Source organism: Lipotes vexillifer, unplaced genomic scaffold (assembly GCF_000442215.2).
Source record: "Lipotes vexillifer unplaced genomic scaffold, Lipotes_vexillifer_v1.1 scaffold1990, whole genome shotgun sequence".
In the NCBI taxonomy this organism is placed as follows: domain Eukaryota; kingdom Metazoa; phylum Chordata; class Mammalia; order Artiodactyla; family Lipotidae; genus Lipotes; species Lipotes vexillifer.
Genome location: NW_006772506.1, coordinates 195,457 through 223,273, shown reverse-complemented (window position 1 = coordinate 223,273; position 27,817 = coordinate 195,457). Strand labels below are relative to the sequence as shown.

Genomic DNA, 27,817 nt, shown 5'->3' with positions numbered 1-27,817 from the left:
ACATTGTTTTTTTAGACATAATGCTATTACACACTCACTAGAGATTACAGTGTAGTGGAAACATAACTTTTATATGCACTGGGAAACCAAAAGATTTGTGTGATTCGCTTTATTGCAATATCTGCTTTACTGCAGTGATCTGGAACCGAACCCACAATATCTCTGAGGTAGGCCTGTAAATGTATTTCCTAAATGGACAAGGATATTGAAGAGGCTCTGAGAGGCATACTGGGATTCGGCGAGGGCTACAGGGCCAGGTGGGGCTGCAGTAGTGGCCTTGTATGAAGGCCAGAGGCAGAAAAGTAGTTCAGACCTAAGAACCCTGCCCTTGTTTATTGCCGCTGCCACACAAGAAGGAGATTCTCCTCTAACTCCGGGAAATGCTGCAATTTATGCCTTATTCTTGCTGAGAGAACTTCTTCCTCCAGTCCCCTCCTGTGAGCAAGCACAATGCATCTGCTCCCAGGAATCACTTCATTTTCTCTTATGGAAAAAGTGGACTTTGTTGGAGGATTGTTTGATTTGGTTTGATTTGGGGTGCGGGTTGCAGTATTCGATGCCTTATCAGATTTTGATGACCTTTTCTTTTTACGTATATATATTTTTATTGACGTATAGTTGATTTACAATGTTGTGTCAATCTCTGCTGTACAGCAAAGTGACTCAGTTATACACATAGAGAAATATGTGTCTTTTTCATATTCTTTTCCATTATGGTTTATCACAGGATATTGAATGTAGTTCCCTGTGCTATACAGTACGACCTTGTTTTTTATCCATTCTATATATACCAGTTTACATCTGCTAATCCCAAACTCCCAGTACTTCCCTTCCCAACTCCACCTCCCCTTTGGCAACCACAAGTCTGTTCTCTATGTTGGGGACCGTTTCTTGGCCTCATTGGCCAAGAAGCAAAATATGTAGGCATGCACCCCAAACTAAATAGCTTCATTGGCCAGCCCCACAGAGCAAGGGACTAAGTCAGGAAACTTCCGCTCACTCTTGAGTTTCTGCAACATTAGATTTTATGGGAGCCCCAAGGAAAAAGGTAGTGCCAGGTAAGGGGCTTCTGAAAGCCACAGCAATTCCACCCCCAGTACAACTCTAGTGTCCAGGATGAGAGCAGCAGAGGCTCCCTTAAGGGAAGGGAACTCAGCTGGACCATTCCCCGTGCTCCTGGAAGCCACTCCTTCTTTGCCTTTATGAGGGCTAGGGCTCTCAAAGGCACCCATGGCTATCTCTTTGCCAGGTTCTTGATCTATACAACTGCAGATGGCTCAGTGCATAATGGAAGGGTTAAATGGAAGTTTCTACCAGACACTGACAGATTAGACCTAAAGTTGCAGTGGGCAGGAGGGACCCAATTCTTTCAAAATCTTGTAATCTAAATGGCTCACATCTCTTGGGGCAAGTAGTAACAAGGAGGGCCAAGAGAACAAACAGAAGCCAGCAGAGACAAATACAAACTATCCATCCATTCATTAATTCAAAAAATACTTACTATGTGCCAGGCACTCAGCTAGGCACAGTGAACACGATGGAAACAGTCCCTGCCACTGAAGAGCTCACAGTCTAGTGAAGGAAATAGCCAGATATATTTGATGGATGCTAAGAAGGTGTAGATAACCTGAGCACATACAGTAGGGGCAACCAACCCAAACTAGGATGATTAGGGAAGACTTCTCAGAGGATACGGTATCTGAAGTGAACGTTGCAGTAAAAGTTATCGAGGTAAAGGAGAGATACAGAGAGAGATTATCTCCTTGGGAGACAACTGAAATTGGTCATCATGGCAGGGTCATAGATTGCAAGGGGCAAGACGAGGCTGAAGTAGTAGGCAGGGGCTAGATGTCATGCTAAGGGGAGCAGTGACTGTATCGGAAGGATAATGGAGAACCACTGAAGGGTTGTAAGCAGAGGAGTGATATGATCAGACTTACATTTTCAAAACAAAATTCTGGCTGCTGTTTGGAGAACAGATTGCAGGTGGCAAGCGTAGATGCAGGGAGACCATTTAGGAAACTGTTGCACTCCTTCAGATGAGCCAGGATAGCAAGTGGATGGATTCCACAGGTATTTAAGGTGTATTGTTGACACATGTATTGTTAACAAGACTTTCTTCCTGCTGCTTAAGGTGTCCTTTTCTTTTGATGGTCCAAAGTCCTTAGTGGACCTCCCTTGTCATTACCTCATTAAGGATTTTTGTAGCACTTAACGTCCCTGGGGTCACAGTGGGACTGGGAGATGGTGAATGAAATAGGATGACCTCTTAGTAGGTGGCAAAGTGGAAACACCAAGGGATGCTTAATCAGGGCTGCCTAGCAACCCACCACTACCATCTCAGTGGAACTGCCTTAAAAGAAAAAGAGCAGGGTTTCTCAATCTTTTTTTTTTTTTACACACACTCACTGCATTTTATTTTTACAAGAGATAAACTGACACCAAGCATGTAAATGGATGACCACAATAAAAGCAACAATGATTGCAATTACCAAACACGAAACACACTCATACTAGGTTATAATATTAACATTCAGTCCAGTAATCCTCCAGTGTAACAGCTCCTTTACTTTGCAGTGAAACTTGATTTGTATATTTTTGCCTCTGAGTCCTTGTGGGATTTTTTTTTTATTCCAAAAGAAAGTCACAAAAACTATAATCATCCTCATCAGTTCACTCTGTCCCATGTAATTAATTTTTTTCATCTTGATCTTTTGTTAGCACTTTTATGAATTCATCAGTTTTCCATTAGAGTTCTGAAAATGCTTATTCATTCTGTTCGGCAGTATAGTCAGTTACCAGAAACCTGTACTTGTCAAAGTCTTTTCCATGAATTCCTTGAAGATGAAACACTTTTATAGGAACACATTTGCAAAAGCATCAGAGTACACCCAGAACTGTCTGTAAATGACAAAAGACTTAAAAATGACCACGGTTAGAGATCTGATGAAAGTTCATAATAATGCAATTGACAAGGAAATTTAGTTATTTCTGAGATATACATTTTAAAGTAATAACTAGAATTATGACTTATAACATTATACCAGAACTTATAAAATTTTTAGAAATTTCATATAATGTCTGAAACATTTATATTAACATATTTCCATACAAATAACCCAAAGAAAGTTTAGTATTAGTTGTTTTTTTTGTTTGTTTGTTTATACTGCATGTTCTTATTAGTCATCAATTTTATACACATCAGTGTATACATGTCAATCCCAATAGCCCAATTCAGCACACCACCATCCCCACCCCACCGCGGTTTTCCCCCCTTGGTGTCCATACATTTGTTCTCTACATCTGTGTCTCAACTTCTGCCCTGCAAACCAGTTCATCTGTACCATTTTTCTAGGTTCCACATACATGCATTAATATGCGATATTTGTTTTTCTCTTTCTGACTTACTTCACTCGGTATGACAGTCTCTAGGTCCATCCAAGTCTCAACAAATGACTCAATTTCGTTCCTTTTTATGGCTGAGTAATATTCCGTTGTATATATGTACCACTTCTTCTTTATCCATTCATCTCTTGATGGGCATATAGGTTGCTTCCATGACCTGGCTATTGTAAATAGTGCTGCAATGAACATTGAGGTGCATGTGTCTTTTTGAATTATGGTGTTCTCTGGGTATATGCCCAATAGTGGGATTGCTGGATCATATGGAAATTCTATTTTTAGTTTTTTAAGGAACCTCCATACTGTTCTCCATAGTGGCTGTATCAATTTATATTCCCACCAACAGGTCAAGAGGGTTCCCTTTTCTGCACACCTTCTCCAGCATTTGTTGTTTGTAGATTTTCTGATGATGCCCATTCTAACTGGTGTGAGGTGATACCTCATTGTAGTTTTGATTTGCATTTCTCTAATAATTAGTGATGTTGAGCAGCTTTTCATGTGCTTCTTGGCCATCTGTATGTCTTCTTTGGAGAAATGTCTTCTGCCCATTTTTGGATTGCGTTGTTTGTTTTCTTAATATTGAGCTGCATGAGCTGTTTATATATTTTGGAGATTAATCCTTTGTCTGTTGTCTGTTGCAAATATTTCCTCCCATTCTGAGGGTTGTCTTTTCATCTTGTTTATAGTTTCCTTTGCTGTGCAAAAGCTTTTAAGTTTCATTATGTCCCATTTGTTTATTTTTGTTTTTATTTCCATTACTCTAGGAGGTGGATCAAAAATGATCTTGCTGTGATTTATGTCAAAGAGTGTTTTTCCTATGCTTTCCTCTAAGAGTTTTATAGTGTCTGGTCTAACATTTAGGTCTCGAATCCATTTTGAGCTTATTTTTGTGTATGGTGTCAGGGAGTGTTCTAATTTCATTCTTTTACATGTAGCTGTCCAATTTTCCCAGCACCACTTATTGAAGAGACTGTCTTTTCTCCATTGTATATCTTTGCCTCCTTTGTCATAGATTAGTTGACCATAGGTGCGTGGGTTTATCTCTGGGCTTTCTATCTTGTTCCATTGATCTATGTTTTTGGGCCAGTACCATATTTTCTTGATTACTGTAGCTTTGTAGTATAGTCTGAAGTCAGGGAGTCTGATTCCTCCAGCTCCGTTTTTTTCCCTCAAGACTGCTTTGGCTATTCGGGGTCTTTTGTGTCTCCATACAAATTTTAAGATGATTTGTTCTAGTTCCATAAAAAATGCCATTGGTAATTTGAAAAGGATTGCATTGAATCTGTAGATTGCGTTGGATAGTATAATCATTTTCACAATATTGAATCTTCCAATCCAAGAACATGGTATATCTCTCCATCTGTTGGTATCATTTTTAATTTCTTTCATCAGTGTCTTATAGTTTTCTGCATACAGGTCTTTTGTCTCCCTAGGTATGTTTATTCCTAGGTATTTTGTTCTTTTTGTTGCAATGGTAAATGGGAGTGTTTCCATAATTTCTCTTTCAGATTTTTCATCATTAGTGTATAGGAATGCAAGAGATTTCTGGGCATTAATTTTGTATCCTGCAACTTTACCAAATTCATTGATTAGTTCTAGTAGTTTTCTGGTGGCATTTTTAGGATTCTCTCTATATAGTATCACGTCATCTGCAAACAGTGGCAGTTTTACTTCTTCTTTTCCAATTTGTATTCCTTGTATTTCGTTTTCTTCTCTGATTGCTGTGGCTAGGACTTCCAAAACTATGTTGAATAATAGTGGAGAGAGTGGACATCCTTGTCTCATTCCTGATCTTAGAGGAAATGCTTTCAGTTTTTCACAATTGAGAATGATGTTTGCTGTGGATTTGTCATGTACAGCCTTTATTATGTTGAGGTAGGTTCCCTCTGTGCCCACTTTCTGGAGAGTTTTTATCATAAATGGGTGTTGAATTTTGTCAAATCTTTTTCTGCATCTATTGAGATGATCATATGGTTTTTCTCCTTCAATTTGTTAATATGGTATATCATATTGATTGATTTGTGTATATTGAAGAATCCTTGCATCCCTGGGATAAATCCCACTTGATCATGGTGTATGATCCTTTTAATGTGTTGTTGGATTCTGTTTGCTAGTAGTTTGTTGAGGATTTTTGCCTCTATATTCATCAGTGATATTGGTCAGTAATTTTCTTTTTTTGTAGTGTCTTTGTGTGGTTTTGGTATCAGGGTGATGGTGGCCTCATAGAATGAGTTTGGGAGTATTCCTTCCTCTGCAATTTTTTGGAAGAGTTTGAGAAGGATGGGTGTTAGCTCTTCTCTAAATGTTTGATAAAATTCACCTGTGAGAAGCCATCTGGTCCTGGGCTTTTGTTTGTTGGAAGATTTTTAATCACAGTTTCAATTTCAGTGCTTGTGACTGGTCTGTTCATATTTTCTATTTCTTCCTGGTTCAGTCTTGGAAGGTTATACTTTTCTAAGAATTTGTCCATTTTTTCCAGGTTGTCCATTTTATTGGCAAAGAGTTGCTTGTAGTAGTCTCTTAGGATGCTTTGTATTTCTTTGGTGTTTGTTGAAACTTCTCCTTTTTCATTTCTAATTTTATTGATTTGAGTCCTCTCCCTCTTTTTCTGGATAAGTCTGGCTAATGTTTTATCAATTTTGTTTATCTTCTCAAAGAACCAGCTTTTAGTTTTATTGATCTTTGCTATTGTTTTCTTTGTTTCTATTTCATTTATTTCTGCTCTGATCTTTATGATTTCTTTCCTTCTGCTAAGTTTGGGTTTTGTTTGTTCTTCTTTCTGTAGTTACTTTAGGTGTAAGGTTAGATTGTTTACTTGAGATTTTTCTTGTTTCTTGAAGTAGGCTTGTATAGCTATAAACTTCCCTCTTAGAACTGCTTTTGCTGCATCCCCATAGGTTTTGGATCGTTGTGTTTTCATTGTCATTTGTCTCTAGGTATTTTTTGATTTCCTCTTTGATTTCTTAAGTGATCTCTTGGTTTTTTAGTAACGTATTGTTTAGCCTCCATGTGTTTGTGTTTTTTACGTTTTTTACCCTGTAATTCATTTCTAATCTCATAGCGTTGTGGTCAGAAAAGATGCTTGATATGATTTCAATTTTCTTAAATTTACTGAGGCTTGATTTGTGACCCAAGATGTGATCTATGCTGGAGAATGTTCCATGTGCACTTGAGAAGAAAGTGTAATCTGCAGTTTTTGGATGGAATGTCCTATAAATATCAATTAAAACTATCTGGTCTATTGTGTCAGTTAAAGCTTCTGTTTCCTTATTTATTTTAATTTTGGGTGATCTCTCCATTGGTGTAAGTGAGGTGTTAAAGTCCCCAACTATTATTGTGTTACTGTCGATTTCCTCTTTTATAGCTGTTAGCAGTTGCCTTATGTATTGAGGTGCTCCTATGCTGTGTGCATATATATTTATAATTGTTGTATCTTCTTGGATTGATCCCTTGATCATTATGTAGTGTCCTTGTCTCTTGTAACATTCTTTATTTTAAAGTCTATTTTATCTGATATGAGTATAGCTACTCCAGCTTTGTTTTTATTTCCATTTGCATGGAATATCTTTTTCCATCCCCTCACTTTCAGCCTGTATGTGTCCCTAGGTCTGAAGTGGGTCTCTTGTAGACAGCATATAGATGGGTCTTGTTTTTGTATCCATTCAGCAAACCTGTGTCTTTTGGTTGGAACATTTAATCCATTCATTTTTAAGGTAATTATCGATATGTATGTTCCTATGACCATTTTCTTAATTGTTTTGGGTTTGTTTTTGTAGATCCTTTTCTTCTCTTGTGTTTCCCACTTAGAGAAGTTCCTTTAGTGTTTGTTGTAGAGCTGGTTTGGTGGTGCTGAATTCTCTTAGCTTTTGCTTGTCTGTAAAGCTTTTGATTTCTCCATCGAATCTGAATGAGATCCTTGCTGGGTAGAATAATCTTGGTTGTAAGTTCTTCCTTTTCATCACTTTAAGTATATCATGCCACTCCCTTCTGGCTTGTAGAGTTTCTGCTGAGAAATCAGCTGTTAACCTTATGGGAGTTCCCTTGTATGTTATTTTTCATTTTTCCCTTGCTGCTTTCAATAATTTTTCTTTGTCTTTAATTTTTGCCATTTTGATTACTATGTGTCTCGGCATGTTTTTCCTTGGGTTTATCCTGTATGGGACTTGCTGCACTTCCTGGCTATTTCTTTTCCCATGTTAGGGAAGTTTTCAACTATAATCTCTTCAAATATTTTCTCTGGCCCTTTCTCTCTCTCTTCTCCTTCTGGGACCCCTATAATGTGAATGTTGTTGCCTTTAATGTTGTCCCAGAAGTCTCTTACGCTGTCTTTATTTCTTTTCATTCTTTTTTCTTTATTCTGTTCCGCAGCAGTGAATTCCACCATTCTGTCTTCCAGGTCGCTTATCCGTTCTTCTGCCTCAGTTATTCTGCTATTGATTCCTTCTAGTGTAGTTTTCATTTCACTTATTGTATTGTTCATCTCTGTTTGTTTGTTCTTTAATTCTTCTAAGTCTTTGTTAAACATTTCTTGCATCTTCTCGATCTTTGCCTCCATTCTTTTTCCGAGGTCCTAGATCATCTTCACTATCATTATTCTGAATTCTTTTTCTGGAAGGTTGCCTATCTCCACTTCATTTAGCTGTTTTTCTGGGGTTTTACCTTGTTCATTCTTCTGGTACATAGCCCTCTGCCTTTTCATCTTGTCTATCTTTCTGTGAATGTAGTTTTTATTCCAAAGGCTGTGGGACTGTAGTTCTTGCTTCTGCTGTCTGCCCTCTGGTGGATGAGGCTACCTAAGAGGCTTATGTAAGTTTCCTGATGGGAGGGACTGGTGGTGGGTAGAGCTGACTGTTGCTCTGATGGGCAGAGCTCAATAAAACTTTAATCTGCGGGGCTTCCCTGGTGGTGCAGTGGTTGAGAGTCCGCCTGTCGTTGCAGGGGACACGGGTTCGTGCCCCAGTCTGGGAAGATCCCACATGCCGTGGAGCGGCTAGGCCCGAGAGCCATGGCTGCTGAGCCTGTGCGTCCGGAGCCTGTGCTCTGCAACGGGAGAGGCCATAAGAGGTCCGCTTACCGCAAAAAAAACAAAACAAACAAAAAAAAACTTTAATCCGCTTTACTGTTGATGGATGGAGCTGGGTTCCCTCCCTGTTTGTTGTTTTGCCTGAGGCAACCCAACACTGGAACCTACCTGGGCTCTTTGGTGGGGCTAATGACAGACTCTGGGAGGGCTCACGCCAAGCAGTACTTCCCAGAACCTCTGCTGCCAGTGTCCTTGTCCCCACGGTGAGCCACAGCCACCCCCCGCCTCTGCAGGAGACCCTCCAACACTAGCAGGTAGGTCTGGTTCAGTCTCCTCTGGAGTCACTGCTCCTTCCCCTGGGTCCCGATGCACACACTACTTTGTGTGTGCCCTCCAAGAGTGGAGTCTCTGTTTCCCCCAGTCCTGTCGAAGTCCTGCAATCAATTCCCACTAGGCTTCAAAGTCTGATTCTCTAGGAATTCCTCCTCCCATTGCCGGACCCCCAGGTTGGGAAGCCGGACGTGGGGCTCAGAACCTTCACTCCAGTGGGTGGCCTTCTATGGTATAAGTGTTCTCCAGTCTGTGAGTCACCCCACCCACCAGTTATGGGATTTGATTTTACTGTGATTGCGCCCCTCCTACCGTCTCATTATGGCTTCTCCTTTGTATTTGGATGTGGGGTATCTTTTTTGGTGAGTTCCAGTGTCTTCCTAGGGTTTCTCAATCTTAGCACTATCATCATTTTGGGTGAGATAATTTTTCTTTAATGTGTGGGTTGGGAGGGGCTGTCCTGTACACTGTAGGATATTTAGCAGCTTCCCTGGCCTCTACCCACTAGATGCCAGTTGCCAGCACCACCCCAAAATTGTGCAACCAAAAATGTCTCCAAACATTTTGAAAGGCCCCTGGTGGGGTGGGGTTGGGGGGAGTCAGCCCTGGTTAAGAACTCCTGAGGTGGAAGATTTCTCTAGTGAGACCTGCTCCTTACCTGGAGTCTGCAGCAACCTCACTGTCCAACATAGCAGAGGCTGATGAAAAAAGTTGCCTGTCATTAGTCCTACTCCTGCTGGGGAGCCCCATAAGGTGAGCTCAGCTGCTCAAAACAATGTACGGAGGTGATCTGATTGAGGACGTGAAAGGACTTCATAAACCTGAGCTCTGGCCTCCCTTCTGGTCCCACCCAGCCACAACCCTGCTTCAGGAGAAGTGAGCATTCACTCTTTACAAGGGAAATGGGAGAGAAAAGTACAGTCATCCCTCAGTACCAGTGGGGGATTGATTCCAGGGCCCCCTGCAGATACTAAAATCAGCAGATGCTCAAGTCCCTTACATTTGGCCCTTCGTATCCTCAAACGCAGGACTGTACTTAAAGGCTACCAAGGCAGGTAGTAGAGGAGAGCACTAAGGAATGGATAGGTGGATGCCAGCAGTGCCTTAAGTGAGAGAAGCATCCATAGCAGTGGGTGAATTGTACACTCCATTGGGATCCCTGCCCTGTTCTGCTCTTCATTGTAAGACATGAGGCCCTCACTCACCACTCAGTTCAAATCCCCACCAGGGTCTCTCACAAAGAACAGCAGGAAAAAAATCACAAGGTTAAGGAAGAATAGGGTTGGAGGGAGGAAAGGAAGGACCTCCTAGTCTGATATTGATACTACAGCCTAGGTAACGGCAGCACCACTGAATTGAAAGCCCAGGATATCCAAGCCCTACTGCTATCTTCTCACTGGGTAATCTTGGCTAAGTCTTTTCCCCTCAAGGCCTCCAATGTCCTCATGTGTCTCACATGGGAATAACGCACCCCACCCAATTACCACCACAGCTGTGATGACCCTAGGAGAGAACAGAAGGCAAGCAAATACAGCATTCATGTTCATTGCTTTTCATTGAAGGAAAAGAGTCAGAAAGCAAGAATGAAAAGAATAATAAGAAGCAGAAGCAGAAGCAAGGAAAGAAGAAAGAAAGGAAAAGAAGTGTAGGGAGGAAAGGCAGATGGAAGGGGAGGATGGAGAGGGCAGAGAGGTGAAGGATGATGGGTAGCCCGATCTCTTTGACATGGGCCTTCAGACAATGGGACATATCATGGGAAGCTTCTTTAAAAACCAGAAGAAATTCAGGATAAAACTGAAGAACAGCAGGCAGTTGATATGGGTTGGCAACTCACTGGACAGGCCATGGAAGGACTCCTGGAAAGCTGACTGCTCCATTGGTGGATGTTGCAGGTGTCCTACGTGAAGGCAATCGACATCTGGATGGCTGTTTGCCTCCTCTTCGTGTTCGCTGCCCTGCTGGAGTATGCTGCTGTCAATTTTGTCTCCCGTCAGCATAAGGAATTCATGCGACTTCGAAGAAGGCAGAGGCGCCAACGCATGGTGAGTATAACTAGGGAGGGGCCCACTTCCTTTCTCCTTTGGACTCCTTCCTCCCTACTACTCCTCCCACAAACCAAGACTTGACCTAGGCTGCAAGGACTAGACAGGCAATCAGGACCCTGGATTCTAGTCCCAAGCTGGTCACAAATAAGCTAAGTACTTTAACCTCTTTGATTCCATTTCTTTTTCTGTCCAATGGGACCTTAATTCCTGTAGGGCAGTCTAGCAGACTGATTAAGAGCATGGGCATAGTAAGCACTGGAAAAATGTTAGCCAATATTAGAACCTTGTCAAGTTAGTTAACATGAGATTGCTTTGAGAATAATTAGTGGTTGCTCCTGACTCTCCTCCCACCCAGGAGGAAGGTACCCCAAGTTGTCATATACTGTTTGGTGGTTAAAAATTCAGATCAGGCATTGTTGCCTTTCTAGGGGAGCATTATAAAAGGGTCCCCATAACTAAAGTGGAATTGAAAAACCATCACTTGCCTCTTCTGGCTGTTAGATTTCTTCACCTTGATCTTCACTGGGCGCATCAGAGTTGTTGGGCATGAGCTGTTGTTCTCCCTCGCTCTTGTTTGTTAACCCCATTTCTTCTACAGTAGAGTGATCACCTGGGGAAATAGAGTAGGGATCTTGTCATCATGACAACAGAGGCAGTTCTTCCTCCCCACCGTTACCCAGACCATAGGTGCTAGGTACGTTGCCATGACAATAGAGGTGCCTGGGCCACTCTCACAGAAGCCAGTGCCCAATTATGAGCAAAGCTAAAAGCCTTTGCTGAGCTACATACCGGTCACTTAATCATCAGACACACAGAGCTCTGGCCTGTCTTGAGCTCTGACTCCTTGTTTTCTGCCTTATCTGGAGGCTCCAAAGCCAAGAGGCAGGCACATATGACCTCTTGGGGGAGAGGAAACAATGTTCTATCTAAGCCCACTGGCTCTAGCCTTTCGGGGCCACTCTAGCACTAAGGTTCTTCTCTCTTCTTAACATCCCACCTCCCACTTCAGCTGCTCCTGGAGTACCCTTACCATATGTCTGCACTAAAATTATCCTCCGGGATTTCATGTTCCTTGCTAAGGTCCCTTTCTGGTGAGGGCAGGGCTCCTGCCTCATCTAGTGGTTTGTCGGAATTTATCAATTCTTGCCTGGCTTAAGTCCTTGAGTTGTGTCCTGGGAAACCCGCCCTCTAGTGGATTGATCCATAACTACATCTCCTTGAGTAGGACCGATTCTTCAAGAGACCTAAAAGCCTTCGTATCCAGTGCTGAGACTTAGAAAAAATATATGGACTTGGCAGAAGGGCAAGAAAAGTAGATGCACTCTTTTCTAAGCTAACTGTCCCCACCTCCTGTTTAGCTGTGTCAAGCCTGCCCGCAGGTACCAAAATCTTATCTTTATAGAGGTTTTGATCTTGATGCCTTCTCAATGCCTACCTTGGGAAAGAAGAGCAGGCTGCCAACCAGTTCCGGAGTCCTTTTGCCAGCTAGATTGCCTGTGTGGGTGTCCTGGCAACAGAAGACTGCTGCAGTTACTGTAGAACTACTCCAGGTTGACACTAGTCCCTCCCCCTTCCCTGTACCTCTCCAACCTCCAACTGCCCACGGCCTATCCCCTCCTGGTCATGTATAGGGTGATCCTGATTTCATAATGAAGTCTGTCATATAACCCGTGCTCAGTAATTGCAAAGTTATAACATCAGCCTGGGCCCTGCTTAGGCACCTGGGTCCTGCCTCAAAGTGGACTGGGCTTATGATTAATATAAATAAAACCTGAAAACCAAAACCTGTGCCATTAGTCCTGTCCCTTTTTGAGTTTCCTAAAGCCACTGCCAACCCAGAAGAAATGTAGCAGAATCCTAGAGGTCACTGATCAGGCTGAAAAAGTTGATGCAGGGTTAATCCATTCCTAGAACCTCTCTTTGGGCCCTGCTGTTCCAGCTAGAGGAGCAGTTTTTAGTCTTGAGAGGAGCCCTCTTAAGGGAGAGAGAGAATCCATATGATTTTCAGGGATCCCTTAGTCAAGAACAAGTTAGGAGTATTCTAGAAGCCAGCCAGCTGTTCACCCAGCTCCAGACTTCATTCTGTTGTTCTCAAATCTCTCCTCAACCACCCATCTCCACAGCATGGTGATCTCCTTCCATGTCACAGTCTAAAATAATGGCTTGGCCAAAAAGTTCGTTCGGGTTTTTGGGCAACCCAATAGCTCAATTTTTTTCCCCAGACATTTCCACTTTGTCTTCCCAGCTTGTCTAGAAACCCCGCAGGGAAGAGTCTGTCTCTCCTTTTTTATAATCTCAACAGGCCCTGGCACCAGGTTCTGGACACAGCAGCCACAGAATCTACTCCACCAACCTTTGCAGGCTGATTGGCAAGGGCTCTCTTTCAAGATGGAGAGAGAAAAAGCCTTACCATTATCAATAGAATAACTTGAGAAATGGAAGAAATTTCAAACTATTGCCAAATCCTCTCAGGCGCTTGATCCCAGAACCCTGCTTGCCTCTTTCCATCCCCCAGGATCCTCCCCCATTCTCCAATTTCCTCTCTCACTTCAATATATATCACTCAATATCTATCCCTCCTTCCCATCTCCACACCGTGCATTCCCGCCCCAGCTTGGTTTTGGAATATCTTTCCTCTCTAGCTCCCCAGCCCTCCTCCCCTATAGATATCTGCCACAGAAATGTTCTATTTCAACAGCCATGGAAGCCACAAAGTGGAGTTTAAGCCTCCACTGTCACACACACACACACACACACACACACACACACACACACACACACCCTCAGAATTTGGCCTAAATAGGTAATACCCAAATCCAGGATCTCCACCCTTGAATTTTAGGCCACTCATGTTTGCTCCCCCAACTACAAGTGGTGCAACATGTTAAAATTAAAAAGAGCCAAGGGTGACATTCTATTGGCCATATTTTCTCTCCTGTGTGAAATAGCTTTTTCCAGCCTTGGAATATTTTCCAATAATTCCCTTTAGATTTACTGTGATTGGAGAAAAGGGGAAATAATTAGATCTATAGAAACAGAAAGAGCAGTTGGATTCAACTTTCTCTTTCAGAGATTTTTGCAAACAAATATATTCCATGCTTGTATCCTCTGGCTGGAGAGCTGAGAGTATCAGGATGAGCAGCAGGGAACAGGGAGTCTGAGGGACTCTGAACTGGAAAGCAAAAGGAAAAATCATTTTATTTACCCCCTCATTGTTCACTTATGTGGGAGATATTTTGTTTGCCTCTGGTTCTTCATCTATAAAATGGGTCCAGCACAACCTCTCTGGTAGAAACAGTGTGAAAATGAATTACAGAATACAGATGAGGTGAGCCAAGGCCTGTGGTGACAGGTTATGTAAAGAACTTTCAGGAGAGAACTGAGGCTGCCTCACCACAACAACTCAGGGTCAAAGCACCACCACAGGAGTGAATTACCTCTCGCCTACACGTGTACCACTATCTCCACAGAGACTGGAAAATTCGAGGATTGAATAGCAAGGCTCTCTGGTGGGCAAACTTAGAGAGACCCTTCTCTATGCCAAAGGTGCCACTCTTTCTAAAGGCTGAAGGGCATCACGCCCTTGTGCAGTGGTGGGGCAAGGAGTAATTGCTTGTTCTGCCAAGTACTTTGTAGCTAAGATTCTCTTCTGAGTAGACTCTTCAGACTGAGATCCTGAGAGGAGGCTGGCTTCATGAGAACAAAGCCGTTCCCTGTCCTGTACTCTGAGGCATGTGGTTCATCAGTCCGTTCATTCATTCAACTAATGTCTACTGGGTGCCTATTGGATGCCAGCTCTGTGCTAGGCACTGGGGACACAGCAGTGAGCAAGATCAATGCCCTTTCCCACGTCTGTACTATGAGCCCACAGGAAGCAGAGAAAGAGGTGGGATCTGTTGATAAATCTCTGACCTAAGCTTGTCTGCCTCTGATGCCCAGTGACAGGCTAGGCCTTCTAGTGCTGTCATAATCAAGGCTCACTGGGACCCACCACACCAACATCTCATCGATTAAACCACTTTTCAGTGGGTTACTATAGCTACAGAGATCTCATTATAAACACCCTATGATGTCCTTCTAACTGCATAGCATGTGTAAAATCTACTTTTATCTACATTTTATGTATATCTGTCACATCCGTTCAACATACATGTGCCTTATTCTGTTTTAGTACTGAAAGCCCCTAGTCTCAGGAAGCCCTCAGCCCTGGACAAGCTGAGAAGATAGTTGGCACCATCCCACAAGGGGGCATTTCACTTCAGGTTATTTCTTACATAGCTGAAGCTTTTACTCCTGTAAACATCAATACTTTACAAAATTATAACCATCTTTGAATGAAGTATTTCCAGGTTTTGGTATATACTTACCTGTCCTCTGTCTAATTTCCAGGCTGTGAACCATCACTTCTGATGGCAGTATATCCTTTAGAAGTAGCCAAAATGGGGCAGGTTTGGGTTATATAGAAACCAAGAGTAAATAGGCTCTGAGTGGGGCCCTGAAAGGCTCTTATATGAGTAAAGTTCTCTCTGTTGATCACTCAGGGGCTTTGGTTCTCTCTCTCTCTCTCTTTCTCTCACTCTCTCTCTCTCTCTCTCTCTCTCTCTCTCTCTCCTTTTCCCTCTCCTTCTCCCTCTCCATCTCTCTCTAGATCTCTATCTATCTATCTTTGTGGCCTTACCTTCTGGCTCTCAGCTGTGTTATAGCTACTTAAGATTGTCAGCTGTCATTTATTAGACAAACTTTGTGTAGTCTGCTACATTGCTTAATGCTTATATAAAAATTTACCTCTTCAGTGTTAATGTGTTCATCAGAATGCATATACTGTACATGAATGGAATGTGTATTGGGTAATAAATGTTACCCTAGAAGCACACGTATCTGCAAGAGCATGATCAGCTTTACGATAATTCAGATAGCCCACTAGGTTATTTGAAACTTTTGGAATTTTCAGCTTTAAGTCGAGATAAACATTTTTTTTAAGATACTATGTACAAGCAGAATTAAGTTTGTAGCTTTTGGAAGTCATTAAAGTCAAGTTCCCAAGTCTAAATATCTCAGCTGTGCTTTCTAAAGGTTTCATTGCTCTGTTTATTCTGTTTATTACCAGTCAGAGATAACTTGACATTGAGATGTCCCTCTTGCGGTGAGGTGGCACTTCACTGAGTTTTAGATGGCTCTAAATGATGTTATGCATTTTAAAAAGGCCGCTCAGGGCTTATCTGCAAATGGAATCATAACATATGCCATCCATACCACGTATAGCTGCTTAACATACATCTATCTCATGAGTAGTTTTGTGGTCATAAAAACACATGCAGTGGGCCTGTGTACCCAGCTACGCTGTCTGCATAGCACCACCTGAGATATTTGTGTGGCCTGGTTTTTATTCCTCTGCCTTAGAGCTGTGACCTCAAATTCTGCCTTTTCTTCCATGTAATTCCAGGAGGAAGATATCACCCGAGAAAGTCGCCTTTATTTCCGTGGCTATGGCCTGGGCCACTGCCTGCAGGCAAGGGATGGAGGTCCAATGGAAGGTTCTGGCATTTATAGCCCCCAACCTCCAGCCCCTCTTCTAAGGGAAGGAGAAAACATGTGGAAACTCTACGTGGACCAGGCCAAGAGGATTGACACCATCTCCCGGGCTGTCTTCCCTTTCACTTTCCTCATCTTCAACATCTTCTACTGGGTTGTCTATAAAGTGCTACGGTCAGAAGATATCCACCAGGCACTGTGAATAGGAGCTAAAGAGTCCAGCTGTTGGCTTCCTGCTTCCTCCTGGGTGGGCTTTCCCCCTGCATTAGGTTCCATCAAGGGCTTGAACAGTTCCTTCCTGATCTCCCACTCAGAACTTCAACAGCCAATCCCAAAGCCGTGTGGGTCTACAATGCAGGGTGCCAATGGTGGCTTTACTTAGAAAGATGGCTTACCTACCCTAATTCAGATTTTCTCCATAATATCCCATTTCTCATGAGAGTAAGGTTTGGACATGTTCTTGGGGCCAGGATGACCTTCTTCCCTGACAGGAGCTTCTCTGTTTTTCAGTTCTCTGGTGGAGACTATTCAGACCACTGCTACTAGATTCTGGCATTTGTCATCTTAATCTGCACCAATCTTTGCCCTGCCACCTCCCACCCAGAGCCTGACCTTTACTGTGCCTTCTGTAACTTCTACCACGGGCTCAAATAGGGAGTCTTTCCCGTCCACAAGTGCTGCCCTGTGTGACCCAGTCAGGTTTCCTTGACTGTGGGAGGAAGGCACGGGGATAGATTCCCCACCACTCAGCAAGGTTGGAACAGTCATCGGCTGCACTGGGGTAGGGCATTGCTATATGACCCAACGGAGAGATCTTCAAGCTTCCTTGGAAGCTCAACACTGTCAGAATGAGGTCAGAAATCTTGGACTCTCAGAGAGACCACCCTTCCAGATCTACCTGAATTTCCTGGTCCCAGAAATATTTGTTTTATTCCCTAACTAACTAACATGGCGGCAGGGTGTGTTTGACTGCTATGGAGTGTAAAAAGAGAAAAATGCTTGGTCTTCAAGAAAGTTACACAGCGATGCTAGAAACCTTTTAAGAAAAGTGAGATCCAAAGCAGTAGGACCTAGGAGGAGTACAATACAGAAACTGTCCTCAGGGAGTCTTCTGTTAGCTGTGCTTTTATTTGTTTCTTCTTTTTCTCCAAAGTCTCTTTATTTCCCAGGACCCCTCATTTCCCAACTTGCTCCTTTTAGTGAGCAAATAATAGTGCCATGTAACCTTGTCTGGGATAAAGTGGGCTTCAAGGTTCCTAAAGGAGGGAGGAACTAGGTATATAGAGGACCCCTATCCTGGACAAATATTGACTTGGCCAATCTCAGAATGGAGATGTAGAGTTAGAAAAACATAGGTTGGAGTTATTTCTTAATCCTTCTCTTGCTTCCTTTCTCCTTCCACAGTGAGGAGGGGAAGCAGTCAGTTGAAGCTACCAGAAATGTCAGAATAGAGGGGTTGTGAAGGGCTCATCTCAGGCCTGACATACCACTGGGACATGGGGAAGCATGGGCTTGGTACTCTGAGTCCTTTGAAATGACCCACTGTGAAGAACTGAAAAAGGGAAGATTAAAGTGCTGAGCTAAACAACTGGAAGACAGACGGGATCAAATGATCTCTAACATCTTGACTTTTTCTCTGGACCTACAATAATTAACTATGTGAGTCTAATATCTCTCTCTCTCTCTCTCTCTCTCTCTCTCTCTCTCTCTCTCTCTCTCTCTTTCTCTTTCTCTCTCTCATCTTCCTCCTTTCCCCTCCCTCCTTTACTCCCTTTCTCAGAACAGTGTTCAAAATGGAAAGTCAATAAATCCAATGACCAAAGCAAATCCTATAGTCAAACCAAGAGCTCAGCTTCTTTCCCCCTTTTTTTCCTATTGAGCTTGGCTGCTCTTTCCTGTTCACTGAGATACTCTTCTTGTCTCTTGGCTTTGAGGAGAGCATTCTGGGCTGATCAGGGTAGCTGGACCAGAAATTAACCTTATTGAAAATATTAATTATGACTCTGGTGGCCAAGGAGATTTAAAACTAAAGGACTGGCTAAAGAAAGGAGATTAAATTGAGAGGGCAGAGAATCCCTGTTTTCCCATTTCTGCCCAGGTAGTGCCAATCAATGAGAGGCCACAAGCAATACCCCTTTGAAAGGAGCAGAGAGTATCTCTTTGATACTCTCTATGGTGGCGCTGGGGTGTCAGGCTGCTGCAGCCCGAAGGCGGGGGTAGCGGGGGGGGTGGACTATGGAGATGAGCTTATTGCACAGAGCTCTACTTGTTATAGACCTTGTCCAGATGGGTCAACTGCACAAATCTGCCCTGTTGGAAGTCTCACGAACAATGCTCTGGAGACAGCTATAGCACTGAGCAATAGAGCCTGCCCAACTGGGACTCAGCTCAGGGCATCAGCTGGTGCTGGGAGCCAAAGAAGCCAAAGTACCAGCCAACATAATAGCCCAAAGGAGTTCACAAAGCTACTCAGAAGCAATGCCAGGTGGAAGGTACTCTCCCTCCCCATTGGAGCTGGCAAGTGGAGAAGGGAGACACAGGGTGTCAGAATTCGGTGCAAATAGCTTTCATTTTCCTCACCCTTCCCACACAAGTTTTGGGAGGATGCGGGTCTCACTAGAAGTGTCTGACACCTAGCAATCCATTCCAATCATGGAATTCTTCAACTTTGACCCTTCTTACAGTGAGTTGGCAGGAGGCAATATAAGAGACTCATTTGGAGGTCATTTCCATCTACCTCATTCTGATAGTACTCACCGCTAGAGATCCACACTGCTTTCTCCCTGGATCACGTATGAAATGATTTTAAGTTTTAAAACAGCACATTTTCTAAAGGGGAAAAAACTTCCTACATAAATAAAGTGTTTTGGTGTTTTCATTAATTCTTAATATCTAATGTCAGTTAAATATTTTATACATATGTTTTTCCAGAGAAAGGGCTTTATTTCTTCAGTTGTTGTTGAGGCTATCAGCACCTTCATCTTCTCTTCAGTTTGCTCTGCTCTTTGGAGAGCCAGTGGTCTCTCTTCCTTTTTCCTCTCAATCCACTAGCAGGGCCACTTGCTCTCCCAAATTTCACAGTCATACTTTTTTTTAATTTTCTATGGTGAAGAAAGGTAGTGAATAAAATTTATTCCCTTTACTTTCTCCCATAAGCCTCTTTCCCCACCTGTCACCAAAGAATTGACACTCTTCTAGCTGAAATGTTGACTGTTAACATTATTTTTCCTTTTCACTGAGCCATGCAAATATCCCAACTTAGTCCAGAACATATCACCTCCTAGGAACCTTTACATGTGTCCCCACTTGCCTCTCTCCATTCTCAGTTTACTATTATCAATGTTGTAATTATTATTAATATCTTGTCATTTTGGGCTGTCAAAATCTTAAATTCAAATTCACTATGTTGGGATTAAAGATCTTCCTAGGCTGCTTTGCTGGTGAAAAACAAATCAGCCAAACATGGGAACCACCAAGGGGTTAGGAACCCAGCTAGTATTATCCCTTGCTCAATGGAAGAAATGTAGAACAAACTCTTTGAGGGCAGGGACTGCATCTTACACAACTTTCTAACCCACACAGATCCTGGTACATAGCAATGCTCAGTATGTATATGTAGAATGAAAGCATGACTTTTCATATGACCTATTATATACCACATTTCTATTCATTTGCTTTCCATTAACCTGTTGACCACAGAAAAATAGACTTGGAAGGGAACTTATAAAATCAAATAAAATTTACACACACGTGTGCATGCACACACACATAACCAAGCTGGTCCTTGGGTATAACAGAACCAAAGTTCAGAAGACATCAAAACCTGGTAAATTGCATTACTGAATAAAGAATGATAGCGATCTGAATAAACATTAATAATATTCTAAATAGGAAGACCAGTATCAAGCTATATTTCAAAACCAATCACCAAATGAAAACTCTGGTAGTGACAAGAGAGTCCAGGAGCAAGGATTCTGGCAGTACAACCATCTGCCTCTCCCTGCTCCATATGCTGTCCCACCAGACAGCCAGTCATCCCTGAAGGGATAGCAATTAGGCTGTTCTTTGCCACCTCACATTCCTCGCTTCATTATACTTCACATCTAGGATAGTGTTTATTTACAGTCTACAAACTTGGACTGGTGGCATCAGAACAACTTGTTATCAAATCTTAGGCCAGGGCTTCCCTGGTGGCGCAGTGGTTGAGAGTCCGCCTGCTGATGCAGGGGACACGGGTTCGTGACCCGGTCCGGGAAGATCCCACATGCCGTGGAGTGGCTAGGCCCATGAGCCATGGCCACTGAGCCTGCGCGTCCGGAGCCTGTGCTCCGCAACGGGAGAGGCCACAACAGTGAGAGGCCTGCGTACCGCAAAAAAAAAAAAAAAAAAAAATCTTAGGCCAGGAGGAGGAAGGACATCTGAGCCAAGGGCTTTCTTGCTCACAGAGCATTCTCTTCATGGAAGAACAAAGTACTACTGCTGTCATAAAGCCACCTGAAAAAGTCACATGAGAACTCAGCTATTGCTGCCCCACCTGAGTAGCTCTGTTTTTCTCAGTCTCTCCTTTCACCATGATGCTTTCTACAAATGCCCTGGCTGCATTATACCGTGTACATTACCAAGGAAGTACATGCTCTCACTCTCAGCTCCCTGGAATAAGGGGAAGTTTTACTATTACTTAAGTTCAGGGAACATTTTGCCTTACAGAGCTGGATCTAGAAAAATGTGCACATATTGTCTATTTTAATAGCTACCATTCATGACAGTGTAGTGATTAAGAGTGTGGCTTTGGTACCAGACAGAGCCTGGGCTTACATTACAACTCACTAGATATAGGTTCTTGGACAAATGGCTTCATCTCCTTCAGGATCAGTTTCCTCCTCTAAGGGGTCATTTGAAAGCTCTGAAAGATCCAGCACACAAGAACTATGTGGCCTTGAATAAATCATTGAACGTTTCTCTGATTCAATTTTCACATCTGTTCAATGAAGGCGATAATAGTACCTACCTCATAGGGTTGTTGTGGGAATTATATGTGTTAATGTAGATAAAGTGCTTAACTCAGTGCCTGGCACGTAGTAACTGCTCAACGAAGATTAGCTATTATATGACCAGACCAATCATCGTAGTCTGTCAGACTTTTAGCACATGGACCTGGTTGGAACTTCAGATTGCCATTTTGTGTGTCTCATCTTGCTGAGTCCACACTCACAAAAAAGGCCAAGTGAAAATCACCTTTTATATTTCCAGTCTCTCTGCTGTAACTGGGTTCTTCCTGCTGGCATATAACATGCTTATAAACTATGTAACCATGGTAAGTGGCAGAATCTCTCTGAACCTCAGCTTTTCAGAGAGAGAGAAGGAGAAGAAGGAGGAGGAGGAGGAGGAGGAGGAACAAAAGGGGAGGAGAGGGGAGAGAGGGAAAGTCTCTCCCATTCAAAACGGAAAATAAAAGTAAAAACTACCCTCTATTTGACCCTGAAGTTGTCTCTAGCTATTAATTTATTGCCCTCCTTCCATTCATCATCAAGTTTCTCAAAGGGATGTCCTTATTAGACATTTACACACCTCACAGCTACCATTTACTCCTTAACACACTGCAGTCTATCCTCTGCCTTCTTCCCCCTCATTCCATCTCATGTTCCTCACACTGCCTTCCTGTTTGTTGTGTGTCAGGTCAACATTTTTCTGTCCTAATCTTTCATAACTTCCTGTAACATCTGTCAGAGCTGTCACACATTCTTTGAAATTTTCTTCTCCCTTGGCTTTAATTCTCCAGTTTCCTCTCTCAGCCCTCTGGTCATTGCTTCTTGCTGTTCTCATACTCCAGTATTTCATCTTTGGCTGTTTGCACGCCTACTGCTTGGCTGTTCTCAACTATTTCTGTGGCTGTGATAACCTGTATGCTGATGATTCTCAAATTTCTATCTTCAGTTCTGAATCTCCACAGCTCTAGTCCTATTTTCCAATTCTCTGTTGAACATTCCGACCTGGGTGCCCACAAGGACCTCAAACTCAACATGTCAAGAGCCAAGCAGCTCAGAATCTCCTTCAAACTTCCTCCTCCATTCTTCCAAATCTTCGTGAGTGGCACTTCCGTCTACCCAGTCACCTAAGCCAGAAACCTGGGAGTCAGCCTTGACAATTCCTTCTTCCACGACCCTCAGATCAAATCAATCACCAAGTCCTGTTGAGTCTACCTTTCAAATATTTCTGAAATCTGTCCCTCCTTTTCTATCCTCCTGGATCTCATTTTGGCTCAGCTTTTGAGTCCAGTATGATTTCCTATCCTCCACACTAGTGCCAATTTGACCTTTCTAAAACAGAAATCTTTGGGAAACTCTTCCTTGCTTTTCACCCTTCAATAGCTCCCTATTATCTTCAGGAAAGAGGCCACATTCCTTAAACTGACCTCCAAGAGATTTTCTGCTCTGGCCCCAGCCAGCGCCTCCAGCCTCTTCTCTTGTCACTCCCTCACCCCCCTAAATGCAAGCTGCATTTGACCAAGCTGATCCACCCACAGATCCCTGAACCCAATGACTCATCCTGTCTAATGCTCTGTGCCTTTGCACATGCTGTTCCCTAACCCTCCTCTGACCTCTTCCACCTGAGGTACCCCTACTCATCCATCAAGACTCTAACCAGATATCACATTTTCACTCAAACTCTAGTGACAACTCCAACATCCAGACAGATTTGGGTTCTCCAATAATGCCTTGTACATAGCTCTATATTTGTACTTGAGAGATTATATAGAGTTTTTTCTTCTGTTTCCCTCACACACAAATATGAGTTTTAAGTAAAGAATTAAAATGTATTTATCTTTCAATTCCTCATACCAAGCTCACAGCATGAAATGAATTAGTTTTTGCTAGCTAATTTTTTAAGTTGTGAGCACTTAAAGTTTTCAAATTAAAAACATTTTTAAAATTTTTCAACCACTCAATTTCAGTATTAGTTCTCACCAACTATACTTACTTTGCAAGGGTTGTGTCATGAGGGACTATACTATCAAGGTAAAAAGCATCCTTGTAATCTTTTCCTTTTCAAAGCAGTTAAGTGGCATGTCGTCCTCAGAGCAAACCTTTTAGGTAAAATAACTATGTATTCTTCCAAGAGATGAGGAAATGAGGCTCAAAGATACCAAGTGACTTACCCAAGTCTCTCAACGAGTTAGTGACAAAGCCAAAACCCTATTTCTCAGTTTTCCTATTTCTCAGTTTAATGTCTTATTTACTGGGCCAGGAATTTTTTTTTTTTTTTTTCTGGTACGCGGGCCTCTCACCGTTGTGGCCCCTCCCGTTGCGGGGCACAGGCTCCGGACGCGCAGGCTCAGCAGCCATGGCTCACGAGCCCAGCCGCTCCGCGGCATGTGGGATCTTCCCGGACCGGGGCACGAACCCGCGTCCCCTGCATCGGCAGGCGGACTCTCAACCACTGCGCCACCAGGGAAGCCCAGGGCCAGGAATTTTTAAAGTCAGCTTCAAGGAGTCCTAGAACAGGTAACCACCTCCTCTCCTTCCCTCACATACACACAATTTGCACATTCAGTCAGAGTAACTCTACTTTCAGCTGATATACCTACTTCACCATAATACTTCATTTGGGGTAGGAGTGGGGGGGAAAGAGAGAGTTTACTGCTGCTTTTATAATTTTGGGGGAAAAAACTGCATTATCTAAATACAAATTTCAGAGGTAATCCATTTAACAGGTCAATGGGTGTTACAACTGTATTATTTGGATACTAGTATAGAAAGACCTTGTGTTTTAAAAATAAGCCAAAATGAAGGGCAGTCATGACAAAGGAATCTAACATTTGGGCATCTTTCTGACTCTAAGCTCCTCCTCAAATTATCAACTTACAGAAGTCCGGAATTCTTATCAGCCTCTCTCCCCTTACACTTACTGACAATGCCTTGTTGACTGATCCGTCTTATCAGTCCTCAATTTAACACTAATCATTTAACACTAATCATTAACTATTTCAGGCAGTGAGAATCACTGTTATAAAGACAGCCTTGACTATCAGGAGGGCAAGAATGCTTGGGAACTTTGGTCACAGCAGCACATTTGCTATCTTGACTGCATTTACCACTATTCCCACACAGAGAAACAAACAATTGGCTCTTTTAGAAAACTAATCTCTCATGGGATTTCCCATAAGGCAACTGGGTCAATGGATCACAATGTCTTAGAATTCTAGATGCTGGCACAATAGAGCTGGAAGGGCCTTCCCAGATCATTTTGTCTTGTCTGCTCATCAGACAACATGGGGACACTGAGGACCTGATAGGATAAAGTCCAGGCCCTAAGTGTAACTCCCTTTTTTTTGTTTGTTTCAAATTAGTTGAAGCTGTTAAGGGTAAGGATGGAATAGAAAGTGAGGGACCAAAGTGTGTCATAATTTATTAGCTCAAGAGACTCATTTCTGAGACTGCTCTGACAAGTTGACTACAGCAGATTCAAGGCCAAATGGAATCTGTAGCTGAGGAAACTGTCCCTGTGATACAATTCAGTCCCCAACCTCTGCCATGTTAGTCTATTTGCTGTTACCCACATTAGATGTCCAAAGTCCCCATAGAAAGAGGATAGCACAAATCTTGCCAACACTTAGGATGGTACAGGTGTAAAATGGTGATGCCAAGCTCCAAATTCTACAAACTCAGGGTATCCTTGTCCAGGGTTCTTTTGTGAATTTATTTGTGAAGCCCTTAGTCTTACACTTCTTTTACCCTCTCCCTAATGGAAACATACCTATTATCGCCCACTTGATTAGCCTAAGCTTCAAGCTGTCCTTTAAGGAAGGAAATAATGTGACTTTTCACTAATACATCATTATCCTTCTTTGAAAAATACTCCATTGATTTTGGAGTTAACCTTTCCTATCCCATCTCTTAGAATTTCAAATTTCAGGTGTGTGAACCCTATTCACCTAAGGCCACCTAACAGAGTAGAGTAATGAGTCATGGAAATTAATCTCATTCATGTCTATCTGCTATTTATATATTCCTCTCTCTCTGATATCCTTGTGGTGGATTCATTTTCAGGGTAAAGGATTCAAGGGAGAGAGAAAGGGTAAAAACTAATGAATATATCTTCAAAATTTCACTGGCACTACGTTTGATGTTATCCCTCAACCAAGAGATAACCAGTTAGGACTGTATCTACAAAACAGTATCCATTGCTTCCCTTTACTCCCTTGGGGTTGGGGTCAGGGGCAGGAGTGCACTGCCTCTCTGACATCCCCATTTGTTATGTTCCTAACCACCTGGGAACCAAATCTAAGATGAAAAGGAACCATTCCCTGGCACTAACCTCTACCCCAGGGTGAAGGTGGGTGCTTTATGATGATCTTTGGAAGGTTTCTTGGAGCCACATTTTTGTTTCAGCTCACTTCAGGGAGAAGGCCAGCTCCTCAATTTTTATTGGGAAATCTAATTGCTTTTCCTGTGATTCCTTGAGCTCCTTCACTCTGTTTCACTCAAGGGGTGTACACTGGAGGTCCATTAGCCTTATTAGGTACAACCTCATAAGGTTAAAGAATGGCTACTGCCTGACTGACCTTCCAGACATTCTTCACTCTGCTACTTAGCCTCCTCCTGGAAGGGTGAAAACCTAGTGTGGATTGGCATCCATTCTTTGTGTCTCACTGAGTCCCCAGTTTCCCAGAGGACCAACGCCTGAGATTCAGCTCCTTTGCAGGCTCTTAGTGCCCTAAATAATCTCCCAAATTGAGCCCAGGTAAGGCAAAGTTCTTCAGTCAGCAATTTGAAGGCAGCAACTGAGTGATCAGTATGAGAGGTTCACTCAACTGTGAACCCCATTAAGGTAGGAATAAGGCCTTCTTCATCTGTAGCTAAGAGCACAGTGTTTGAAACAACCGAGATGGGCAATAAATACCAACCAGCCCAATGAACAACTGCACCTGTGAAAGTAAGTGCATTTGGCCCCTACTGCTAAATCTCCCCATTTGGAAGGACCAATGAGTAAGTTTTCTTGTGTCTTTGGAGGAGGGAGTGGTGTAGGGGAGCAGGTAAGGAGGGAGTATGAGTCCACACGATAATTGGGAGGATAGGGTTCAGGGTAAGCTGAGGTTGGAGTTCTCTGGGTATTGTTAGTTTGAACTGGCTTTTTACTTGTTTTGTTTTCTTCAAAAGTCAGCGTTGGACTTCCCTGCTGGTCCAGTGTTAAGACTCCATGCTCCCAACGCAGGGGGCACAGGTTCAATCCCTGGTTGGGGAACTAAGACCCCGCATGCTGCATGGCGCAGCCTTAAAAAAAAAAAAAGTCAGTGTTGTCTAATGATTTCTTCATCCCATAATCAAAAGCAGAGAAAGTTTTTTAAACTTTAGCCATAGATGTGAGAACAATCTCTTCAGCTGGCTTTCATCTATGAATATTGCCTCATCCCCCTTGGATTCATTCATAAATTTTTGTGGAGCACCCACCACAATATGCCAGGCACTGTACTAACTACGAGGGCAACACAGTGAAGAAGAAACATAGCCCCTGCCCTGAGAGGGCTTATATTCTGGTGGAGGAGACAAACTGTAGTAAGTTAGTGGAGAATAGTAAAAGGGAAAAAGTATTATGAAAATATATAAGAGGGAGAATTGACCTGATTATGGTAGAAGCTGGGGGAAGAGGTGTCATGGAATGCTTCCCTGAGACAGAGACATTTAAGATATGACCTGAGGGGAAACTGAGAGGGAGGGAAGCAGGAAGGACATAAAAGTAGGGAAAAGAGAACAAAGGGAGTTTTTAAAAGGAAAAAAATGAAACAGATTTGCATTTTGCCAAGAACATTCTGAGTCACAGTGTGGGAAACAAATTGTAGGGAGACAAGAGTAGGACATTACATGAAGATGGCGATGGAAAAAGGGGAATGTAGTGGGTCCAAGGGGAACATAAAGCAAGGGCACTTCACCTGGTCCTGGAGGTCAAAGGCGGCCTCTGTGAAGTGACATTTCAGGTGAGACTTGAAGGCTGGGTTAGGCATGGTGAGGAGCTGGAGGGGGTGAGGAGTTGAAGAGAATCTCCATCACAATAATCTTCTGCTTTAGCCAAAGCAGTCCTCCTTTTTGCTAATGCTTTGGTCTCAACCTGGAATGCCAAGTGCCTTTTCTTTCTAGTCAAATCATGTCTATCTTTCTAGGCCCTCTCAAATCCCACCTTTTCTGATCACATCCAAATATGGCTTCTCTTGCTTCTAAACTCCTATTCCATGTTTGTCACTTAGCATTTAAAGATAAACTATTTAGTGTTGTTATTTAACTTTACACATAACCACAAACTCTGTAAGCTCCTTAAACTTATGAACTGTCTTCGATTACTTTGGCATCACCCAGGGTACCTAGGTCAGTGATGGGCACATAAGGTGCTCACTGAATGAATGAATGAATGAATGAGGCACTAGAGCCCCTGCAGGCCTCCTTTAGTAACTCACTATTATCTGTGAAGCTGACAAGGAAAAGGTTTTCTTTCC

At 42.8% G+C, this 27,817-nt stretch overlaps 1 protein-coding gene across 1 annotated transcript in view; it reads left to right on the top strand.

The window, feature by feature from the left end:
- LOC103076593 (glycine receptor subunit alpha-4) overlaps positions 1 to 16,534 on the top strand; it is a 29,570-nt gene extending 13,036 nt beyond the window's left edge. Inside the window, exons 8-9 of the mRNA XM_007447584.1 lie at positions 10,648 to 10,797; positions 16,244 to 16,534. Of these exons, the coding sequence (XP_007447646.1) occupies positions 10,648 to 10,797; positions 16,244 to 16,534 (441 nt within the window). The remainder of the gene's footprint in view (positions 1 to 10,647; positions 10,798 to 16,243) is intronic.
- Positions 16,535 to 27,817: the final 11,283 nt, after the last annotated feature.